Here is a 24972-nt window from a genome sequence, read left to right on the forward strand (position 1 = left end):
GAGAAGAGGAGATGGCTGTTCTGATCAGGCAGAGAGCTGGCTTCTGCCCTTCACTCCAGAGAGACCTAGGTTTTCATAAGAGACTCTTAAGTACAGAGAACAAACTGAGGGTTGATGCGGGGGTGGGGGAGGGGAAAATGGGTGATGGGCACTGAGGAGGGCATTTGTTGGAATGAGCACTGGGTGTTGTATGCAAGCGATGAATCACGGGAATCTACCCCCAAAACCAAGAGCACATTGTACACACTGTATGTTAGCTAACTTGACAATAAATTATATTTAAACCCGTAAGAACAAAACTCATATATATTAGCAAAAGAGAGAGGGAGGGAGAGAGGGAGAGACAGAGACCTAGGTTTTGATTATACCTGCCCAGGGCCTAGCATTTTATTAAAAATAAAATCAATAAATGTTCTTTTTGGACTAGTCAGTTCCAGAAGTGGATAGAAGAACAATTTTAGTGGCCACTGCATTGTATTAAACTCTGTATTTTATTTTATGCTTGTGCTTTAAAGCAATTTAAAGGATACAATCTTGTAAGCAAATTAGGGTAACAGAAACTTCATGATGTGAGGAAAAGCTTATTAAAATGATAAATACGTTTGTAAGATATATTGTAGCATGCAGACATGAGCCCTGAAAGGATATAATGAACAGACAGAATCTTTCTTCCATCCTGTCTTCTTTCCTCCAAAATCTTGGTGGAAAGTAGAAAACTAAATTTACTAAGAAGTTAGTGGTAGGCACAGAATAGGGAGTGTATATCCCATGACAATTTTCCTATGGAAAGCGTTGGCTTGGACAATGAAAGGAGTCAGGCATCTCCCTGGGTCTAGGCTTCTATTGTACACAGCTGCTGTGCATCAAGAGGATGATGGGGAGAGTAAACACGATTTCCAGTAATTTCTTCAGGAATCGTGAACTGTCCTTACACTCATTTGAATTAGATTTCTGCAAATGTGTTATTCAAAACTGTTTTCTCTAGAAATAACCAAAAAAGAAAAACAGCATGCCCACCTTCTTCCTTCTTTTGTCTAACTCACAAGTACACTTTGAATCCCTAGTGGCAAAATCTTTGAAAGAATAGTTAATATTTTTCAAAAAAAAAAAAAACCTGTAAGTTTTGATTCCACTATCAGATCACCTGTGATTTTTGTTTCTTCTCCTCATCCCACGAAATAATGAAATGACAGAAAATGACATGGTGCATGTCATTACCAATAAGTCATAGTTTAGATGATTTTTCTTTGCTAAGTTGAGACATTAAGCTACTAATGTTTAAGAAAAACTGAAGGACATGAACTAGGTAATTAATTGGTAGCTTAATCCCATGCCATACCTTGGGGAGTTTACTAACTTTCAGGTCTTCAGTTCTGAAGCGTGAAGTTCTCCATGTCCCATGACAAATCCAAGCCATTTCCACACTTTGTATTTGAAAAAAAAGAATGCGGCTATTTCTGAGCACAACCCGTCCTCCTCTGTTGTTTAAAAAACCTGGACTAAACTATGAAAACCTCTGAAAAAGGAAAATGTTAACCAAAACGAATAGCAAAAAAGCTTCTATTTTTTAAAGTGGAACAGTCCTATAAAGAGTAAACAGAGAAAAAAAAAAAAAGAACAAGGAAGGGGGTTTGTTAAGTTTTGTTATGAAACACTCTTTTTAACTCCGCTTTCAGAGTTCAAGCTAAATACAATTTTATATGCGTGTGTGTGCGTGTGTGTGTGTATTCACAGGCGTTATTTAAACAGAAGTCTAATTAAGTGTCCAGAGAAAATGAAAACTCACGTCAGGGTTTTCTTCTTGAAACAGTCAACAAACTGATTTATTATGAGAACCCCTGTCTCTTTCAATTTTGGTTAAAGAAAAGGATTAAGAGTCACTAAATGCACTTCCATGACATTTACCCAGCAGAAGCATAATAAAGTCTAAAGAAAACACCAGGTCTTGAATGGATTCCCAAAACCCACGAAACAAAAATAACTTTTTCAGGTACCTCCCATCTTCCCATCTGAAATGCTGAAAGGTAAATGTGTACTGAGACAAAAGACAGGTGCCCTTTCATATTAAAATGACGTGTAAGCAATACACATAAGAGGAATGTGCAGTTTGAAAAGTCTGGGTCAAACAAAACACCCATGTTCTCACATCAGCTACTCTCTGCTATTTTCTCAAGCAACTGAAAAGGAACACCTTTTGCAGCAGGAAGCACAGGCATTTTTTTTTTTTTTTCCAGTTCAGAAGTGCATTTCTGAAATGTGTCCCTGTTTAACTTTTATGAAGTTATGGGGCCCCAGACGCTGACAAATGAGCTTCATTACACTCAAGGCTCAACATATTTGCTGTGACAATCTGTTTCACTTGAGGAATGGTATTTGCATATGATGGGGGGGGGGGCGGGGTGGGGTGGGGGGAGCAGAATCAAGATTCCTATCTTGTCTTCTGGTTTCTATTACCTTAGTTCATAAAAGTTCACACAATTTTAGATCTGGGAGGAAATTAGGTGCTTTTAAAATGAGGAAACAGAAACCTGGAGCTGAGATTACAAAGCTCTTGACTTGTCCTCAGGGTGGACCAGGCTGCCTTCCTTATTGGTGGTGTTAAGGTGGCCTGAAATAGCATAGGCTTTGAAATCGGGCAGAAAGCCTGGTCAGATGCTGGCTCAGTCATCGATCTGCAATCAAATCTCAGGCTAGAGCGTTGGGCTTTCTGAAACATCGTCTCCCCATCTGTAAAATGGAAACACTGTTCCTACACTTGGGAAACTAAAAGTACACGTGGCATGTGCCTGAGAAATGACAGGTGCTCAATAAAATATTTAATTTTATAGTTATGAAATTCAAGGTTTTTCTGTTTTTGCTAGGAAATATAAATTATAAAGTTAAAAATAGATCCTGTTTGCTATGTTTCAAAAAAAAAAAAGAATTAAGAGTTTTCTGGTAATTGGATGCCAATCTTGATCTTGATTTTTCCAACATTTTAATTATAAAACTACGAACAGAACAATGTAGTATCTTATAATTTAGTATTTTATAATTTGTTTGATCCATTTGATCTTGTCAATTCAATTAAACACGTAATCAATGTTAGTCTCTGCCCCACTGAATTGTCTGGACTGAATTAACTGTCTTTTTTCATTATGCGTAAATGAGACAAAGTGGATTTGTTCTTTCTTCCCCATGCAATTCCATAACGCGTATCTTTGATGAAAACAATATTTGCCAAAGCATATAGCACTTTCCACACACAGCACTTTGTTCTAAGAGCTTTACGGACGTACGCTTTGCAGTAACCAACTCCATTTCACCCCGAGTTGGTATGTGATGGAGGTAGGATTTGAACTCTGGGAATCGGATACTAGAGCTCACAGGGGTTTTTTTGTTGTTGTTTAATGTTCATCTGTTTTTGAGAGGCAGCACATGTGGGGCAGGGGCAGCTAGAGGGGGACAGAGGATCTGAAGCAGGCTCTACGTTGACAGCAGCGAACCTCACGGACCGCAAGATCATGACCCAAGCCAAAGTTGGACGCTCAACCGACGAAGCCACCCAGGTGCTCCAGAGCTCAGTTTTAACCTCTCTTCTATATTTGCCTCTCAACGCTTTAAGTCACTGCTTTAAGAAACCAGGATATCTGGTCAGAGCCGGATGTGCAGATTGAAAATGTGAATTAGTACTTGCAGGACAATGTGTTAACACAGAGACTAGCTAGCCCTTCTCATCCAGAAATCAAATATAAATGACCTAAAATATCCTATAATAAAAACATACTTTACTGAAAGTAAAATGTTCAAGGTCTAAGGGTAATACTTTATTTGGCTATTCTGAGCTTATTTTTCCATGTAGTGACAATATTTATTTTCCTATGTTTCTGGTTACATTTTCCTTTTAGTTTCTTTTGCGGAGAGTTCTGCCTTTACCCGTCCCTGAAATGTTTACCAAGATTTTGACTCTGACTTCTTCTCACCTGCATAAGTTCTCCTTGGCTCCTATGGCTTCCACCACGACTCGTACAGAAAAGATTTCTAAGTCTCTACATCTCAGTCTCTCTCCTAAGCACCACAGAGAGATCGACCACAGAGGTGGTAGTCCAAAGGTTATTTCAACATGACCAAAATGTTACTCAGCAGCTACCCCCTAAAAAAGACCAGTTTCTCCTTCTGCTTTGCTCTCTGGAGAAAAAGGCAATCCTACCTACTCGGGTGTCAAGTCATAAAGTTCTCTAGTTGGAGGGACTTCTTGGACTTTTCTGCCTGCTTCGACCTGATCATTACACCTGCCAGCTCTGCCTTCCAAATACCTGTCCAGCTGTCCTCTCCAGTTTACCCCCCAGTTGTGAGCGGCCTTTCTTTAGGTTCTTGCCACCTTCCACTGACACCAACTTCTAATGGTTCTGTGTCCCTGTCTCATGTCCTACCCTCTCCAATAACATCTGCAACACATTGAAGGAAAATGTTCTCAAAGACAACCTGATCACGTGGCTGCCCGGTACCCTGGACACGCCCATGTTAAACTCTCCTCACACCCCACTGTGACTGCTGGTTTTACAGTCTGTCCGCCCCTCAGCGGTTGAGTACTGAGGGTGGCTTCAAGCTTTCTTCACTACCGTATCCCCAGGGCCTAGGGCAGCAGCTCCTTGCTGGTAACTGTTGCTTAAATGAATGACACTATTTTAATTCAAAGAGCTCACATTCCCTTAAAATATAACTTGCCACAGTTAACTTAAGAGAGGGTTAAGGGAGGTGCCTGGCTGGCTCAGCAGGTGGAGTGTGCAACTCTTGATCTCAAGAGTTCGAGTCTCATGGCAGGTGTAGAGCTTACTTAAAAAAAATGAGCAATCTATGTTGGGAGGCGGAGAGCCACTGCTAGCATTCTACTCATTCTACCATCTTTTCTTTTCTAATGAGTTAGAGTATGTGTTTTTGAGAAGGAAAATAAGTTTGGGAGGTTTTATCTAAAACTAGTGCTATTTAAAGGGTTGGTCTACAAATATCTCATTTTAAACCTGTGAAATTACTAACATGACCTGTGAGTGAGCCTTCTATTTTGCTACTCAAATGAGCATTAATTATTGTGATCTTTAAAGCAATGTATGTACTTTATAATTCTTTCTATTCTTAGTTATGAAGACTTTTTATTGAATTATCATAAGTATAATAAATAAACATTATTTTTTATATATTCTTCAGTGGTGGATATATTTTCTGTAAAAATACAGCTCCTCATTATCTTTAATCGTTCCATTAAACCCGCCAATTTTGTATCAGTAATAGTTAATTTTGCCATTCAGGATAAGATGACCCAAACTCACAATCTAGCCATTCTTCGATAGAACACAACAAAGTACAAGGGCTGGGAAAATTATTATCCCACTCCTGCCTACAACACAATTTTCATTGGTATCTGGATAAAATAAACCCAAAAGTAGGGGCGCCTGGGTGGCTCAGTCGGTTAAGCGTCCGACTTCGGGTCAGGTCATGATCTCACGGTCCGTGAGTTCGAGCCCCGCGTCAGGCTCTGTGTCGACAGCTCAGAGCCTGGAGCCTGCTTCAGATTCTGTGTCTCCCTCTCTCTCTGACCCTCCCTCGTTCATGCTCTCTCTGTGTCTCAAAAATAAATAAACATTAAAAAAAATAATAAAAATAAAAAATAAACCCAAAAGTAAAAGAAGGAAAATGCAGAGCGTGGTCATAAGATGCCTAAATACAGTAAGTACAGCACTGGTACCCGCGTTCAGATCATTAATCTGATTCAGATTCAGATTCAGATCAGAACCTTAGCAGGTTCAGCATGCTTCTACATGGTAACTCTCCAGGACAGGTTAGAGTAACTCCTCCATAAATGAAAACAAGTACAACTTTCACAGCACTTTGTTATCCATCCAGATTATTCCAGTTCCTTTTTACAGACGGCACTTGAATGCCTGCTCGCTGGGGTAGGTGGTTTTCACCACACCCGTGCCATCAGGACCCATCACCCTGGCTGTGCTGCTGCGGAAACTTGTATCAAGCTCACTTCAAGGCTTTCCTATCCTGTTTCACACCAGCAGGTATTTGCAGACATGGCTGTCTCCCCCACCACACTTAAAACTCCTTGCCGTCCACATCTTCACAGCGTACCCATTACTGTGCACAGTGCTGCGCACTGCACAAGTACTCAGAAGCTGCCTATTTATTTATTAATGCTTCTGGTCCTGCCTTCTCACTGGCTTTCTAACAAAGTAACATTTTAATAGACTCCGAAGAATGACCAGTTCACATTAATGAAAAGCTTTAAAAATATGAAGTCACTTGTTATCTTATTACTTCAAAGCACCTGAATGACAGTCACTAAACAGGTACCCAGGTAGTGCTGGCCAGACATGCATGAGAATGTGGCTTGAGTGGTGAGGCTGGCAGGTTATTAGCAAACCTGCCTGAGAGCGGGTGTCGTGACAACAGCACAGGTTCTAGAGAAACTGGTGTTTGAATCCCAGCTCCACTGCTCAGCCACTGCTGATAGTGGGTAAGTACTCTCACCTTTCAGGGTATTTAGAGATACAATTAGAATAGGGAATAGGGAAGGCAGTACTTCTAGAGCTGAGCACAGTGCCTGGGATCTGGCAGGTCCTCAGGAAATGCCAGCTCTCTCCCATCTGTGGTCTCCATGTCTGTTCATAGCATTTCCCCCTCCTAACCACACACGCTGGCGGTCTTCAAAGCCTCCCTCTCCCTCCCCTCCTGTCCAATCAGATGCCAGGCCCTGTTGTTTCTACTGCCACAGTGTTTCCCACGTACCCTCCTTTCTGTGTGACACAGAGATGCCCCAGCGCTCCAGGGTCATGGAAGGTTCTACCTGCCTAGGGAAGGAGGGTAGTCAGATGGCTTAACAGACAAGGGGACACTGAGATAAGTGTTGAAAAATTAATAGCATTTCTACCAAAGCAGGAAGAAAGGAGGCCCCTCAGGCAGGCCATTTCAGGTAGGAGGAAAGGTGTGAATGAGCTCCACACACTGAGCACAGTTGGAGAGCTATTCCTTTGTTTGCCTGAGGAAAGGGGGAGATTGGGATTAGGGTCAAGCAAACGAGGTTTAACAGGAGTCAGAGGAGAAGGGCCTTATGTCCGAGTACAAAGGTGTCCCCAAACTCCCTGGCCATCATAGACAGCTCCTATTGCGTTCTATTGTCCTTTTGCTTGGACCTTTATTATAGGGCTTTGCACACTTGACCTCTGTTATGACTATCCATGCAACTCTTATCTGGTACACTTAAGGGCAAGTTCATTGAAGATGGGGGCTTATGCCTCCTTCTGCCTTTTTCAAGATAAAAATCTATAATGCCTTAGACGTGGAAAATGCTCAATAAACATGGGTCATGTTGAATCTGTTTTGTACATATGCTTTTTGTACATATGCTTCTTGACATAGTTACAAATGAAAAACTATGTTTTACTAAGTATTATATATATATATTCCTTATAGGATTATTTACATTATCATTTTATCAAAATGATGATAAAGAGGACTTATTAAGTAACAGCTTTCACTGAACTTTTTCTGAATCACAAAATTTTTAAATTAGGAGAGTCTGAAGTACAGAGATGACATTATTATAGCTGCTTATGATGACTGTATACTAAATGATGCACACTTTTTAGCCTTGAACCTATGATTACAATAACAACATATACCCACGTCAATATTCATACGTACACAATTTCAATTCAACAAATAATTCTTGAGCCCTTGAGATGTGTTAGTCACTGTATTTACCGGGGATATAAAAATAATGCCCCCTATGGTAATTATGCAACAATGGGCTATGTTTATGGTCAGAGACAAAAATGAAACAGAAAACCTGAGACTCACAGAGTGAAGTGAACCTCTCAGTTAGGGGCCAAGGACAGATTCAGACTGTTGTCTCCTGACATCAGTTTAGTTCTATTTCTATTATAGTTTCCTATTTCTCAGCAAGTACCAATGTGCTCATACTTGTGAGCTGTTTGCCTGAGACTTACCAACAACTTGTTGGGAAAGGATTTGTGCCTGAAAAATGTTGGTTAGCTCTTCAGTGATTAATGATCTTGGCATCACTAAACCCTATGCTTTATCTAACAACAAATCTAGACAGCGGACCTGACACAGAGCTTTATACGAATGAGTTATTTAATTAATGAAGATAGATGTGAAAATCTAAGCAGCACCCCACTACCTGATCTGGCAACTACAAGACCTCTGAACAAAAGGCCACTCAAGTGCACAGCTGTCACAAAACTCACGAATGTCTTTGTAGGAATATCATGAACCCATTTCGAAATCTCACGCAGTTAAACCCGATGTCAAATTAGAAGCAAGAAATGTGGGAATAGCAGTGAAAAGTGATGAAGCAAGTAAGAAAGGTGAAAAAGCATGGAATCTGCAAGCATTTAGCATAGATGTTGTGTCTGAATGTGTGTGCATGCACACATGTGTGTTCTCCAAATGCACAATCATTATCTGATGTTAATTATAGAATGATATTAATTACAAAAGCATCATCCCTCAAGGGAAGAGGTAAATAATGCATCATTGCCTTCATCTGTGGAGGTAGGGAAGGACACATTTTATAGACTTAAATCGCAATTGGTTAATAATTTTAAAGCATCCATATAAGTTAATTTCTTTGATGTGTAAAATTCAGACATGAGTTACTTCTGATAAAGCCAGATAGATAAGAAATGTGATTGCTTTACATTTACTGATGATTAAAATTCAGGCAGATAGTTTTCATATGAATTAAAATGAATATTGGACAACACGGCTAAATGAGGCTCACGGACTTACTGGAGAGTAGGATATCGAGTTGGAGTATAAAGTATTCCCAGATTCATTTGAAACTGAGCATTTTTATATGCTAAAATTACTTTTTAAAAAGTCTGGCTTAAAAAGTATCTTTACATTTTCTTTCCTTTGTTCATAAGTAAATTGCAATATTCTGCAGAACAGTGATAATGACGTCATGTTCCACACACCACCAGAGGGTTCCAGAGGACCCTCAGACCCTTTTAGAGTAGACCCAACAGCTGGTTGTAGTGCACCATCTAGTGGCTGAAGGAATCACTGATGCCTGAATGTTTCTTGTACTGCATTTTTGAAACACTATGATATATTTAGAAAATAAGAGAATTGTAAATAGCAATTCCAGATTTGTAAGACTATTTCCCTCTAAAACTTATATTTAGATCATTTAATAAGTAATAAAATTCTTGACATGAGGGAAAATCATAGCAACATGCTAGTTATGTATAACAAAGGCTTAGATGGCCATTAATTTCATTATACTGCACATTCATTTTAAATACACTGTCCACTGCTTCACATAGAGGAGACACAATCTATACCAGTGAAGGGGAACAATGTACCTGTTGACAGGATCGCTGTATAGGATTGCTGAGATACAGTTTTTTCCTCCTTTTTACTGTGCCTTAAACAATTTACCACAGGCGAGTGTTAGTAAAGGCATTTAAAAATGTTCGGGCAAGTATTTATGTTATTATCTAAACTGCACAGTCATGACAATATACTTATATCATTTTTAAATTTAAAAAGGCATTCTGCAGAATTTCTCTTTTTACTCTAAATTGCTATTATCTAGAAAATGTTCCTCTTTTCTACCAATGTGTTCCATTTACTGCGTGAGTCCTAAATAGATGACTGGTCATGTGCTAATAATGCACAAAAGATCAAGTGTTAAAGGTAAAATTAATGTGACTTTATCAAAGAAAATTTCTCATGGCTACTTGCTCACCTCCTATAGCGTGCGTAGATCTTATAAGTCATGTTATAATCCCACACGCTACACTCATTGTGATTGGTCACACACAAATAACTTACTCAATGTGCCTGGAGCAAAGGTAAGGCTAAGATATTTGTTAAAAGCAAAGCAAGCCAACCTCAATCCCTATACAGCTAGTGTTGATTTCATCTTGAACGCAAAGTTGAGAAATCTCACATAGAATTATAAATCAGAAACAAGTATGGGCTCCCTCTGAACCAAGTGGCAGTAATCAACCAAATCCCATTCTTTCTGTGAAGTCGATGAATGGATTTGGGATGCCTTGGTTTGGAGCAGGGATTTCACAAGGACATTCTGATGTAGCTGTGAGACCAAGAAAGATGGGTTGGAGGTAAGACAATTAGGTGGATGTTTAGCTATTCGTTAATGAATTAAGACCCACTTGGACAAAAGTCTCTGAGATCACATCTCAGGGCTTTGTCCTTGAACCTGTCCTACTTAATACCTGGCAAATATGGAGAAGCTGAAGGACAGAACTAAAATACTAAATGCAAGGCAGGCAGGGAGAGAGTTCAATGTCATTTCAACTTATTGGGAGAATGGGCCCCAATATCAAATGGATATAGAATAATTATTTTCCAGACTTGAAAGGGCAGGTGCAGCCCTCAGAATACCAATTCTGGCCTATATCTCCTACAAGAGATCAGCCAGCCTGCAGTGAAAAGTGTCCAGGGAGAGGAAACGTACTCCTCCCAAGGGAGCCATCCCTTGAGGGACAGGTCTAACTACAAACACAACATTGAATGTTCAGGTTTAAAAAAAATATTCTTAAATTTTTTATTTATTTTTGTGAGCAAGAGAGACAGAGTGTGAGCGGGGGAGGGGCAGAGAGAGAGGGAAACACAGAATCCGAAGCAGGCTCCAGGCTCTGAGCTGTCAGCACAGAGTCCGATGTGGGGCTCAAACTCATGAACTGTGAGATCATGACCTGAACCAAAGTCGGATGCTTAACTGACTGAGCCCCTGAATGTTTAGGTTTTAAAAGAAACCAGTTATAGGTACAAGGGATGGGCAAGATGTAGTGTTCAGCACATTTTGATTTAGCTGACTTAAGAAAGAGAGTCAATTGCTAGAAGACAATACAATTGTTGCATTTTAAAACCTCTTTCCTCAATTTGTGGTGTGAAAATTTTAAAAGACACAGTGACATGTTGGAATACATCTAGAAAGACGTGGCTAAGATGACTGAGGACACCTGGTTTGGAGAAATGAAGATGCAAGTCGTTGATGATGGGGTTTCGAGGGGCACCAGGGCCAGGAAGCGGAAATGAGAGCATGATAATTGGAGCTATTCCATTTAACCCGAAAGTACTGAGAGCCGAACAGTGTCATAACAGGCAATTCAATACCGTATGAGGGGAGGACTTGGTCCTCAGAAATGTCACCCAACTTGTCTTGCAGAAGAATCAACCGTCTGCCACTTGGAAGTTACTAAAAACCACTTCTACGGGAACAATACTTGACCAGGAGACACCATTATACAAAGGAGGTAACGACAGCTGCAACCACCTGGTGTTGTGACGATCCAATAAAAGAAAAGATGTGTGCGTGTGCAGAAAACTGCATCGGAATGACTTGTTCTTTGTAAGAGATGACACCCAAGGGATTTCCCTAGTTAGGGAACAAAGTAGACTCTGTGGCGTACAAGGTCCATTTGGACCCTAGGAGTCTATGATTTCATCTTATTAATAACCCAAGCTAATTAATTCTGCTTCAACATTCAAAGTTTATAATGCTTTGAACTATACATCATGTCTCCCCTACCTTCATAGTCTATGTCAAATCCCTTAATGCCATGAAGTTAGATCCTTTAATAGTACCTAATTAAACCATTTCCTCTCGTTCACTGTTCATCATTTGGATAAACGGAATAGAGACGTCTGTGTACAAATGACGTTAATATGTATTTCAGTATGCTCAAGGAAAATAGAAATAACTTGAAATATATGGTGGTTTACTGTAGATAGTTCCTTCTTTTTTTTTTTTTTAATAATAGAAATGCTCCCTTTAAAACTCAGTATTATGACCTGATCATACTTAACGACTATGATTTATGTTCATTATCCACGGACAGGATGGAACATGCTTATTTGATTTTCATGTTTTTATATTCATTCTTTGCCTAAATGGTGAAGAAACTGATTCAAAAATAATGTCTAAGAAATGAAATAAAAACCTCTCCTGGGGAAGCTCGGAATCAATGGAGAGGCAAGAATCTGGAATTAAGTATAAAAAGGAAAAGGATTGGGAACAGGGATGAAAGATGAGGAGAAGTATGCAAAATATGCTGAATTATTGGAAGTATTAAAAGTATATGTTATATGTTAGATGAGCAAAAGTAAGCTTCAGATTCTACAATGCTTTTTTGACCTCAGGCAAGCCTCCTATGCCATAACTTCATCACACACACACACAGACACACAGACACACACACGATGCCCGGTCTCAGTGTTTGCAGAGTCATGGAGCAGATTCTGTAAAGTACCTTTGGAAACCATCTAATAACATGAGTAAATAAATGGCAAAGAATGCTGGCTTAAACGATTTTGCTACCTCAGCTGGGAAACGGTTTTCATAGTGTGGTTATTTTAATATATTTGAGATGGCAATACTATTCACACAGCCCAATGGGAGTCTGTTACACTTGAAGTTTCCAGCTAGAGGCAGGTGCTGGTGTCTGATTCCTGTTGAGGAGAGTCACTGGACTCCCCTTACTCCACATGTAGCATGTTGCTACCAGGAATTGCCAGGAATGTGTGTGAATGGGTTTCCCTCTTCCACCTGCTTCTTTGAGCTTCACACATTCTAGTCACCACTTTTCCGAGAAATGGTAGTGTAACTGTGGGGCCCTCCTTACACCTCCAGTCTCTTCCCAGAGCTTTCCGCCTTCCACTGGTGGCTCCCAACAGGATTCAGGAGCCAAGGAAGCCAGGGGATGCCAGCTAAGGGACACACAAGGCAGAGGATGGAAGGGGTGGGTGGATCAATACATGGACGGGTGGAGAGGGCGATGGCTGGGGGATGGGTGGGTGTGTGGATGAGTGGATGATGACAAAGTCAATAAATCACATGTGGTCTCAATTTCCTAAAATTCCTCTCTCTGTATCCACAATGCCAGTGAGATGAAATGGAATCATGTGGAAATATTTTTTAAACTCTTTACAGTGCTATGTGTACGTCGATTTATTTTATTTTTCTGGTTTACTTATTGGGTTATGTGGGGGACGAGACCGGGGGGAGAAAAGCGTGATCTAAGTGGTGGTTAAAATGCTAACTTTAAGAAAACAGAACAATTTTGTTCAGCTTGTTCTTCAATGTGCTTTGTGGATATTTTAAAACCCGCCAAACTAGACAGTGATTAAGTGGCAACACCGATCATAGAAGAAGGCTAGATCCCTCTGTCATACCATCGTAAACCTCCTTAAGACACAGAAGACTTACTTCACTGGTTGCTAAAGTTCACTAAGACTTAAACCTTTTTCAGCTGAGAGAGGGGATCATTCCACTCAGAAAGGAAGCCAATTTGAGATGGCTGGGTAACAAGCAACACAGCATTCCAGCACGCTCACAACCCCGGAAGCAATCAGTGGCCCCCTCGGGATTTTCACTGAACCCCCCCCCCCTCCCCCACCCCAGTGAGAAGCCCTGTAACACAGTACCTGTATGTGTCCTTCGGTGAGCCTTCAGGTGAGAACTTTTTGTGTATACTTTGTTGCATCCTTCAAAGTCACATCTGTGGATACGCCGTTTTCTGGAGTCTGGGGATTCAGACCGTCTCTGGCGTCTTGTGCTCTCAATACTAAATGGTGAAATTGAACTGGAAAAAGAAAAACCAGAGTTAAGTGGTGAGAAACACACAGCACTCTGGTTTGTTCTAGTGGCACGAGACCTCCGTCTCATGGTCTATAGCTTCATATAAGCTCGAGGCCCCAGGTCCCCACTTCCCACTGTCACTTGCATGGACATATTTTATTTCTTAATCTCGAAGACAGGCAGCTTGACCTACTGCTGACGAAACGCTCCTCTAGAGAGAAAGCTATGCCAGAACAACAAGACCAAAACAAAAACGGAGTAAAAGCAGTGGTAGGGATCCTTGTTATCAAAAGAAACAATCTGGAACTTCTGAATGACACTCACAGACAATATTTTTGGAAGCCCTGCTATAGACAGACAAAATGAATGCATTTAATAAGTAACACAAGGGTCTGAATTGCACGTGAAAACATATAAAATTGTGTAAAATCACAAGGTACATTTCAAAACAAGTGAGGTCAGGCTGAAAGAAATGACATCAGTACGTCAATAACATGACTCACGACGAGCTATTTCTGTTCACTAACATGCACCTGACATTTAACTTTTCCAGTTGGTGGTTTTTCATGGTGAGGAATAAAGTACATTGTATTTAAAGATTAGCTGTACCACCATTATGAGAAAAAGTTTTAACTATGAAATTTGGCCCTGACTTGCACGTTGTTTAATCTTCATGCCACAGTAGAAAAACAGGATTAGTTTGTAACGTCAGGTAATTGATTAACATGTACTTCTTCAAACCTTAATCTCTTTTGCTTGAGGTAGAAACGAAGAATATGACTAATCGTCTTTAGTTATCCATGGAGTTCTTTACTATTATTATGAAATACAACACAAAAGCAATCATCCGTATTTCTACCCCACAAAATTTACCACTGTTAATATTTTCTTCCAGCTTTTTCGTGTCTTGACGCTTTTTAAAATTCATTTTTATTAGTAAATCACCTCTTTTTAAAAAGCTGAATGACTCTGAGCAAGAGTTCTTTGAAGTGAAGTTGAAGCTTTACCTAAGAAGATCACAGATGAAGACTGACCCCGCCTTTGTCTTCCATCCGCTTCCTCTCTGCGCAAACTTCTGCTACCAGTTTTCTCGGAATTCTTCCAATTCTTCCAAATGATCCTTACCTATACATATCTACAGTCATAGAAATTCATAATGTTGCTTGGTTTTTTAAGAGCCGTGTAAATATCATGTTGTTCACATCATTTTGCAAAGTGCTCTACACTTGCCTTTTCTTCACTCAACATGAAGCATTTGAGATTATCCACGCTGATGCCAACATTGGAGTTTATACTTGTAGTGTTACGTACCACCACGACTCTAGTCTAAGATATCTTCCTTTTATATTTAAAATTTTTTTTTAATTAAAAAAAAATTTTTTTTTACATTCATTTATTTTTGAGAGACAGAGAGAGACACAGCACAAGTGGGGGGGAGGGGCAGAGATAGAAGGAGACACAGAATCCGAAGCAGGCTCCAGGCTCCGAGCTGTCAGTACAGAGCTCCATGCGGGGCTCAAGTTCACAAACCGTGAGATCATGACCTGAGCCGAAGTCGGACGCTCAACTGACTGAGCCACCCAGGCACCCCTTCTTTTTATAGTTTAATGTCTCTAAAATCAGTAGCTTCTTACAATTTGATAGCTTGTCATAGTTTAACTGGCATAATTTTTTTGTTAGCGGTACATAAGTAATGGTGCATTTTACAATATGTGGTATTTTAAACTTATTTCAGGGGTTGGTAAGATTTTTCAGTAAATGGTTAGACGGTAAATATTTTGTTTTGACTTTGAGAGCCATACGGCATACATTTAACAAATCAACTCCGCACTTGTAGCATGAAAGTAGCTATAGACAATACATAAACAAGAGAGCATGGCTAATGTTCCAATAAAACTTTATTCACAAAACAGTGGGTTGCACTTGGGTCCAGTGGTTGACACATGACTTAGATGAAATATGGTCCAGTGAATATTTATCCCAGAGTCTTAAAATCTATTTCCTAAGGGATGGACATTTAGATTATTTTTTGAAGTTTATTTAACAGAGAGAGAGAGAGAGAGAGAGAGAGAGAGAGAGAGAGAGAATGAGGGGGGAGGGGCAGAGAGAGAGAGGGAGAGAGAGAATCCTAAGCAGTCTCCCCACTGTCAACGCAGAGCCTGATGCAGGGCTCAAACTCATGAACCATGAGATCACGACCTGAGCTGAAATCAAGAATTGGTTGCTTAACCAACTGAGTCACCCAAGAGCCCCCAAATTGTTTCTAGTATTTCCCTGTAACATTGCTCCCCAATGTTTCCTTCTATGGTAATTGCCTTTTAAGTTTTCGATGTATCTTCTCCCTTTTACAAATAACAGATTCAGCAGCCAAAGCTTTCTATTAGTAGCTAAGACAAAATATAAGTGGTGTTTATCTACTTGTGTCTTAAAAAGTTTTATGCAAGATCTTTATTAGTAGAAGAAAGAAAATATGGGGTGGCTTAGCCACTTTTTCCAGCTTCCCCATGAATCAGTGTGGATTTGTGGTTTTCCACACAACCGACTCAGTTGTGGTGACTGGAGCCTATTGTGAAAAGAGTCAAAATAGTGTGACTGGCCTGTCCATGAAAGAACAGCTTCGGTCACTCCTGCCAAGGTACGCTCTGGCATAAGGTGCGATTCTGATGAACAAAATGGTATGTGTGATGACAGGGCAACAGTAATTCATTTCTTGGATATCAGGTCATGAAAATAAATATGGATCTTGGCACCGGGGACCTCAAAAACAGAAACTTCTGTGTTGTGATACATTTGACGTCTTTTAAATCAAGAGAAAATGATATGGTATCTGTTTCCTTCAAATTATAACTTAAAGTTATACTTGCTACACACTCATAAGCACCAGGGTAAATGTACCTATGCATAACCACACACATATATCGTTATGCCCGCAGTTTACTTTAGCTATTTATCTTGCGATGTATTCATGTATGCAGAGAAAGTAAAAAAATAGATCTGAAATTAAAACCAGGTAACTACCAAGCATGTCTTTAAGGGACCAATGGTGTCATGCTGCTCTCCAATCCTGTCAATCATGAACTATGTGGCAGGTGGGTAAAGAAAGCAGAGGCCACAGAATGGCATGATATTACTACACCAAGAGTCCTGAATTGACACCAAAATGAAGACATGTTAGGCGGACGGCCCTAATGCTAAAAACTTCACCCTCTGGTTTTTCCTAATTTAGGAAATGGCCTGTTGTAGTCCATTATGAAGAACCACCCCCTAAAGGTATCTATGCCATGAAAATAAGAAATAATTTTCAGGGCGCCTGGGTGGCTCAGTCGGTTGAGCGACCGACTTCGGCTCAGGTCATGATCTCACAGTTTTCGAATTCGAGCCCCGTGTCGCATGGGGCTCTGTGCTGACAGCTCAGAGTCTGGAGCCTGCTTCAGATTCCGTGTCTCCCCCTCTCTCTGCTCCTCCCCTACTCGTGATCTCTGTCTCAGAAATAAATAAACTTTAAAAAAAATTTTTTTTAAATAAAAAAAAAAAAGGAAGAATTTTCTAAAAAGTATGTAGACTCAAGACCTGCACCAGGCTGAGCTGGCTTGGAAACGATATCCGGTGGGGAAAATTTCTCCTGGCTCCCCTTTTCAAATGGCAGAGGCATCCTCCAAAGATGCTGAAGAACCTTTGGCTAGGCTGTGCCTTTCAGAACCACTTGCTGGATCTCTTTGTGGAAAAGTAAGAAGTGGGGCTGGAGTAGACAGGGATCAAAAGAGCAAAATGACTTTAAGAACGCAGGAAGACGTGAGGACAGTCCCACTCTATGCAGGACCGCTGCTCTGCTGGGGCTCATGCACAAACCCACAGATGGCAGGCACTGGCGGGGGAAGATAACCAGGGATTGGGGGTTGGGCCAAGCCAAGTTCGTGACAGGAAATGGGACAGTCAAGGCACTGATGCCAAGCATCTCTAGAGCTCAGGACACTATGAGCATTCAAGAAATGTTTCCTGAATTGAATGAATGAATGAATGAATGAATGAGTGCATTAAGTCAGGCATTCCTAATTTTTAAATTAAAATAATCAATCAATTAATCCTTACTTGGCTAATTAATCCTAACTAGGATTCTTTTATTTCAAGTCTTTGGTTAATGGTCATTCAATTCCTTACTCTTATTCTCATTTCCCTAAACTTCATATTTTTAGCACTATTACGAAGTGGCTACTGAATATCAGAAGAGTCTGAGTAACCATTAAAACCGCATGTATGTAGGTGTCTCAGTTCTTTGCTCTAAAGTCAAGAGAATGGCAGCATTCTAAAGCATTCCTTACAATTAAAATTCTCAGTGGAAGCACACTGAGACCGCCAGGAACATGTTGGTGAATGAAATAAAAATCTTCCTTTTGATGCTGGTGAGGATGTATTGAACACGGGAGGGTGACCAGTGACCTTCCTCCTCAGCAGTAGCGTCCTGTCCTGTCCTACTCTGAGGCTCACCAGCAGGGGCATCTGGTAACAGAACAGCTGTACTTAGGCTTTGGGTGTTTCTATTCTGCCCTTTCTACGCTTTCTGAGCGACGTGCCCTTTGTTGAGAAGGCCCTTAAGGTATCCCCAAACACATGCAAATTGGTCCTGTGCTGGGAAAGTTGGTCTTGTTCTCAAGAATGGAAATGCGCAAATACACCGGCAGCCTACGCCAGCACAGGATTCTTCCAATAATCCTTAGTAATAAGCTTGGTATGATGAAAATGGTAGAGGTAAAACGGTTGCCAGTGTGTTCCCAGAGACTGTACGAAAGGCATCTGCACAGTTCAAAAGAACAATAACTAAAGGCCCACTCCCTTCCCCAGAAGGTTAGACCATTTGGAGTAGTGAATGAGCGCCTGAGGGGGCCTCACAGGCACTGCGTTGTAATAATTAGATCTACAGAGAACAAATGAGTGAATCATGACTTCGGTTGCACAACAGTCCCACTTGGAATGGCAAGTTAAATTAGAATTAAACCCAGAGAGGCTCGAAAAGTCACATCCAGGAACAGCTCTATTTAAATAGAAGGCACCGCGTGCCTGCCATGAAAGAAATTAAGGTTAACTGTAATCAGCAGGTAATAAAAGACCATTTGTCACGTGTGACCTTAGTGTGATGAGGTGCCCTTCACTGAAATTGAAGTTTCTATAGGTGTTTGGAAAAAAAAGAAAAAAGAAAAAAAGAAAAGAAAAGAAAGCCAGGACATTCTTTTAAGGCTGAAAAAAGAAAGAGGACACATGCATCCCCAATTTTAAAACAAGAACAGAAAACAGTGGCGTAGAAGGTGCTTTAGCAAGTTCACAGGTTCAGTCTCAACAGACCTCCAAGGAGCATGGCAGTGGATGACAAGGATAGCTGACATTTACAGAAGGCTTACCATGCTCCAGGCGCTGCTCTAAAGGCTTTAAGCTTCAGAGCAACTTTGTGAGGTCGATATTATTACTACCCCTCGTTTAAAGGTAAGGAAACGGAGGCATAGAGAAGGCCAAGGCCAAAACAAAGTAGGTGGCCACACTAGGAATTGAACCCAAGTGGGTGACTCTAGAACCCAATCTTAATGATTACCTTCTTCGGACTCGGATAGATACAGGTAACATAAACCAGCCTAGGATAAAATGTGAAAATGCGACAAAATAATCTGTATCAATGAAATTTTCCCTCTAGCCCAATTATAGAAAACAACAGCACATAAAAGCATTCTTAAATGTACTCTGTTGTAATAAGACATATACTTTTCTCTTGAGAATTTTAAGGTAAACAGCTTTATAAATACTGCCAGTAGAGGTATTCACTATAATTACTTACTGTTAATCTACCTAAGAAAATACTTTCCTAAGTTGTTGTGGAAAAAATATTTATTTCCAGGGAAAGGTTTTTCGAAGGCTGAGCCTGGCAGTGGTATGTGATTATGTCTCCCTTGACCACCAAGGCCACAGAACTAGTGTTTTCCTTGACATTCCAGTTTATTTACAATTGTACCAAAAATGATTTTGAGTTGGCTGCACTGATAGAGTTACCTTAAGGGAAGGGAGAACATTCAGTTTTAAAAATACATTTTATGCCATTTTCGGAAGTTTATTTTAAAATTATTTTGAATGGGGCATTGAATATTACTTACTGGGATTGTGAATTAGCTTCTGCCACAGAATACAAGAACGAACCACTCCCTTGTTAGTAAATCAAACACTACACTAGGAATGAAATATCGAGGCCATAAGCCAAAAAAGAAGTTGATGAGACTTTCAGTTAACCAGACATTACATAAATCTTAGTAATAGAGCTTCTGTTCACTTGGACAAGCCAGATATTCGCATTTTTTTTTTTGCAGGCTTTCTCTCAGCCACTAGATGGCTCTCAGGAGCAGGAATCTTTGTATCTGTCCTTCCATACTGTAACAGATTCTGTCTAGCTGCTATCAAACCAAATCAGTGTTTTTCTAGGATATTAATTGGGGAAAAGGTGTTATTTAGATACACTCACTATCTATTCCCTAGAAGCTACATCCCAAGGCAGTGCAGATGCACCAGCATGAAGTTCCTCTTTCATTGCTGCCTGCAGATTCCTACGGAAAACTACTTTTGATAACAGATTGAAATTGTAAGATTAGTAGTTGCCAACCTTTCCAGAAGCTGTGACTAAGGCATTATACCGCTTCATGTTCAAATCTGGATTCAATAAAAATAAATCCATTTTCACAAAATGTATAAAGCAAGAGTAATACATTTGCTAAAATATGTCAACAAGCTTAATCTTAGCATATACTCAACTAGAACTTGGCACTTTTTTTCATATGAACAGAATATGCCCAAAATGTAGTTCTAATTATTGTTTTATGTTAATAAATAAAGTCTCCTACGAATTACAGATAATAAATTTATGAATGAGGTTTTCTGGGAGGTGGGTTTGTGGATAGACTCAGTATATCATGATTTTTACTTAAATATAACAGCTGTTACTAAGTCTTTTTCATCACTTGCTAGACCATTAAAATACTCAAAACTGTTATGGGCTTATATTTCTGCTCTTTTTTTGATTCATCACATTTTAGCAAGTTAAGATCATAAGTTGCAGTAACAAAAGGCTTAAAGATAAAACAGAAAAAAAAGGAACCAGTTAATGGCATTAGCTGTGGTTGGTTTTATCATCAAATTTAGGATGAATTTAGATTACAAGCTGAGAGGGGATTGTTTGTTAACAAAAGAGATCCATTTCACAGGGCAGTATCTATTCAAAATAGCTACTGTGGGGTGGGGTGGGGCGCCTGGGTGGCTCAGTCAGTTAAGCATCTGACCTCAGATCAAGGTCACGATCTCACAGTTCCTAGAGTTCCAGCCAAACGCTGGGCTCTGTGCTGACAGCTCAGAGCCTGGAGACTGCTTCAGATTGTTTGTCTGCTTCTCTCTCTTTCCCTCCCTCACTATCTGTCTCTCTCAAAAATACATAAACGTTAAAAAAAGATTTAAAAAGTTACTTTGGGGAAATGCTGTATGCATTGCAAAGACTTTACCCCATCAAATCAATTCATAATATCGGCTGAAACAAGTGTGGATTTCTGAATTACACTGGACACTGAATAGAAGACACATAATGTACTGAAATATTCCAATGAACTTTCCGCAGAATTTCTTCAGAAAACATCAGGGTTGAAACTCTGTTTTATGCCAGGAGTTGTAGCTTAATGGATCATCTGAATCTTAAACTTACTAGGTATAAAAAGGAGCAATTATTTAAACCTGAAAGCCTTTAAGGCAGGCCCTGTTCTCTCCAGTTGCCATAAGTCCTACTGTTACCTATTGCCTTACAAGGGCAGCGCTTTACATTAATCTTCAGGGTATTGTCCATGAACCCATCTGATTTGGAGATCCTCTAGAATCTTGCTAGGTTAAAAATAAATAAATAAGTTCTACTTACTTCCTTAAAGATAAACTTTAAACTTGTCAAGAGTGCAGATATGGTCTGATGCATGCCTCTCTTGAAGTTGGCCTATCAACAGGTGCCTGGAAGTGTGAAGGGGGGAGGGAGGAGGGAAGGAAGGGAGGAAGGGAGGGAAGAAGGAAGGGAGGGAGGGAGGGAGGGAGGGAGGGAGAGAGGGAGGAAGGAATGGAAGAAGGGAGGAAGGGAGGGAGGGAGGAAGGGAGAGAGGGAGGAAGGGAGGGAGGGGGGACGGGAAGAGGGAGGGAGAGGGAGGGAGGGAGGCAGGAAGGAAGGGAGGGAGGAAGGGAGACAGGGAGGAAGGGAGGGAGGAAGGAAGGGAGAGAGGGAGGAAGGGATGGGAGAGGGAGGGAGAGAGGGAAGGAGGAATGAAGGAAGGGAGGGAGGAAGGAAGGGAGAGAGGGAGGAAGGGAGGGGAGAGGGAAGGAGGGAGGGAGGGAGGACGGAATGAGAGGAGGGAGGAAGGAAACAAACAAGGAAGGGATAGGAGGTTGGGTAACACAGTCAGGCCTGTGAGGACTTTATTAAATGTGGACACTGGAGTCTCACCCTAACACTGCTCGAGGGCAGAATTTTATATAAAGAAGTTAGTTTTTCTCTATCAGAAGGTCTTATTGTAAGGCAGATTCACTAACAAGATAGCCCTATGGATGTACTCCAGGCAACGGCAGGATATAAAGCTCTGTATTTTAAATATCAAGACATATATAAAAATGTTTTGGGGTGTCTGGGTGGCTCAGTCGGTTAAACGTGTGACTCCTGATTTTGGCTCAGGTCATGATCTCACGGTTCATGAGATTTCTTGCTCCATGTTGAGCTCCATGTGCTGATAGTGCAGAGCTTGCTTGGGATTCTCTCTCTCTCTCTCTCTCTCTCTCTCTCTCTCTCTCTCTTTCTGCCCCTCCCTGGCTCATGCATGCGTTCTCTCTCTCGCTCTCTCTTAAACAAATAAACTTAAAAAAATAAAACCTGTATAAAATGTTTCAAACATACAGTTCTAATGAGATGGTATAATGTAAATCATAAATAAACTTTTGAAGTGACCACCAAAACAGGCCTCCACCTATTTTATGCTGATCATTAACCAGGTCTATGTTACACTAGAGATTTCTTTTATTAACACTGAAATTATATCAGTTAACTATCTGGTACTTAAGCTTACATAAATTATTGAAGCAGTTTTCATTGCACGTATGGGGATATATAAATAACAAAACCAAGTAGATTTCATTGGTATTCCACTTGAATTTTGTTGGCCAAAAGGGCTGTCTGGTGCCGCAGACAGGCGTTTCTCCTACCATCAAATCAGCATGTATTTGAGGAAAAAAATAAAATCTTCCCAATTACGGAGGGAATATTTTACCTGTTTTGTACTTCCTTTCCTGAAAATTTCACTTAGTTTTTGAATACCCCACCAAATTAATGTTGAAAAAAAATAAGAAAATATATTAATGTGACCCACATTCGTATTTGGAAGACATGTAGAAGGTGAGGAAACAGGTTCAGAAAGTTAATGAATTACTATGCCACAGCCACCTAGCTAAATATTGGCAGAGTTGGAACCAGATGCCCAGTTCCTGGCCCCTCAAGCTAGGACTCTTCCATTCTCCAACAAGGTTGTAGAAAGAGCTGTGTCATAATTTTTACTTAGTATGAAGGCAAATCTGCTTGGCAACACTGATAGTCATTTTTTTCTTTCATCAAATAGACTAAAAAACTCCCCACCCTATTTACTTTTTTGCTTTGGCTGCCAGGAAACTCAGCCACGATAGCCTAGGATTTGGTGCTTGTTTTCTACTCAAATTACACAACTCCCAAACTAAAACTATACAGTTTATCCTATAGAGTAATTTTAAATGTATGTCTCATGAATTACTTTCAGCACTACGTGGAATATTTATGTTAAACAAGGAAAACAAAACAAAAGAGCATTTACTTAAAAATGGAGAAAAACATGTGAAATCTGAATCTGAGTTTTAACACGCAGACCTCTAAATTAAAGTTTTGTATTCTAAGCTTGTATTTTGATCTTTAAGAAAAAAAGAGAAAACAAGACTATTTTTTGTTGCTGTTCCTTCAGAAAAAGCATAGACTGTAACCTGATAATCTAAATATGAATCATAAATTATAATTTATTAGTGATGGTATTTTAGACATTTAATCTCTTTGATTTTCAGATTCCCAAAATTCAAATGTGGAGCCATCAGAACGATTTGCCAAGAGTAATGTAAACCTGACTCAATGTCAATATATCTTTAACACTTCTTAACTTCAGGCTCTTCCTTATTCTTCCTTTTCTGGTTAATAACTTTAAGATATAATTCACACATGGGGAGGAGGATGGGGGGATGAGCTAAATGGGTGGTGGGCATGAAGGAAGGCACTTGTTGGGATGAGCACTGGGTGTTATATGTAAGTGATGAATCACTAAATTCTACTCCTGAAACCCATACTACACTATATGTTAACTAACATGAATTAAAAAGAAAAAAGATGTAATTCACATATGATAAAATTCAACCTATAAAATGTACGATTCAGCAGCATTCATTATATTTACAATGTTATGGAACCACAACCTCTGTCTAGTTCCAGAATATTCTCATCACCCGGAAAGGAAATTCTATATAATGCACCTCCCCCACCGAGTCTCAGGGGACAACTCAACTACTTTCATCTCCATAGATTTGCCTATTCTGCACATTTAGGAGGAACAGAATCATACAAAATGGGTCCTTTTGTGCCTGGCTTCTTTCCTAAATTTAGCATCAAGTTTTCAAGGTTCACCCATATTGTAGCATACATCAACACTTCATTCTTTTTTACAACTGAATCATATTCCATTATAGAGATATGGCACACTCTCTTACCTGTTCATTAGCTGATGAACTTTTCAGCTATTATGACTAATGCTGCTATGAACATTTGTATACGTTTTTGGTGGACATGTTTTATATTCTCTTAGGTATATATCTAGGAGAATTAACAGTGCTAGATTATATGGTAAGTCTACGTTTAATACTGAGGATTTTTCAAACTGTTTTTTCAAAGTGACTACACCATTTTGTAATTTGACCAGCAATGGAAGTTATAATCCCTCATCATCCTCATCAAACATTGTGTCTGTTGTCTTCATTTTAGCCATCCCAGTGTGTGTATCTCATCATGGTTTTGCTTTGCAATTTCCCTAATGGCTAACGAAGTGGAGCATCTTTTCATGTGCTCAGAGACCGTTTGTAGATCTTCTTTGGAGAAATGTCTATTCAAATATGTTGCCTATTTTAAATGTGGGCTGCCTTTGTATCGCTGAGTTGTGGGATTTCTATTTATTCTAGGATACAAGACTCTTCTCAGATACATGCTTTGCAAATATTTTCTCCCAAATCCGTGGCCTGCCTTTTCA

General features: G+C 40.0%; 1 protein-coding gene across 1 annotated transcript in view; it reads right to left on the reverse strand.

The window, feature by feature from the left end:
- KLF12 (Kruppel like factor 12) overlaps positions 1–24972 on the reverse strand; it is a 446873-nt gene that overhangs the window by 14206 nt on the left and 407695 nt on the right. The window contains 1 exon segment of the mRNA XM_043580478.1: positions 13468–13625. Coding sequence (XP_043436413.1) covers positions 13468–13625 — 158 coding nt within the window.

Source organism: Prionailurus bengalensis, chromosome A1, assembly GCF_016509475.1.
Source record: "Prionailurus bengalensis isolate Pbe53 chromosome A1, Fcat_Pben_1.1_paternal_pri, whole genome shotgun sequence".
In the NCBI taxonomy this organism is placed as follows: domain Eukaryota; kingdom Metazoa; phylum Chordata; class Mammalia; order Carnivora; family Felidae; genus Prionailurus; species Prionailurus bengalensis.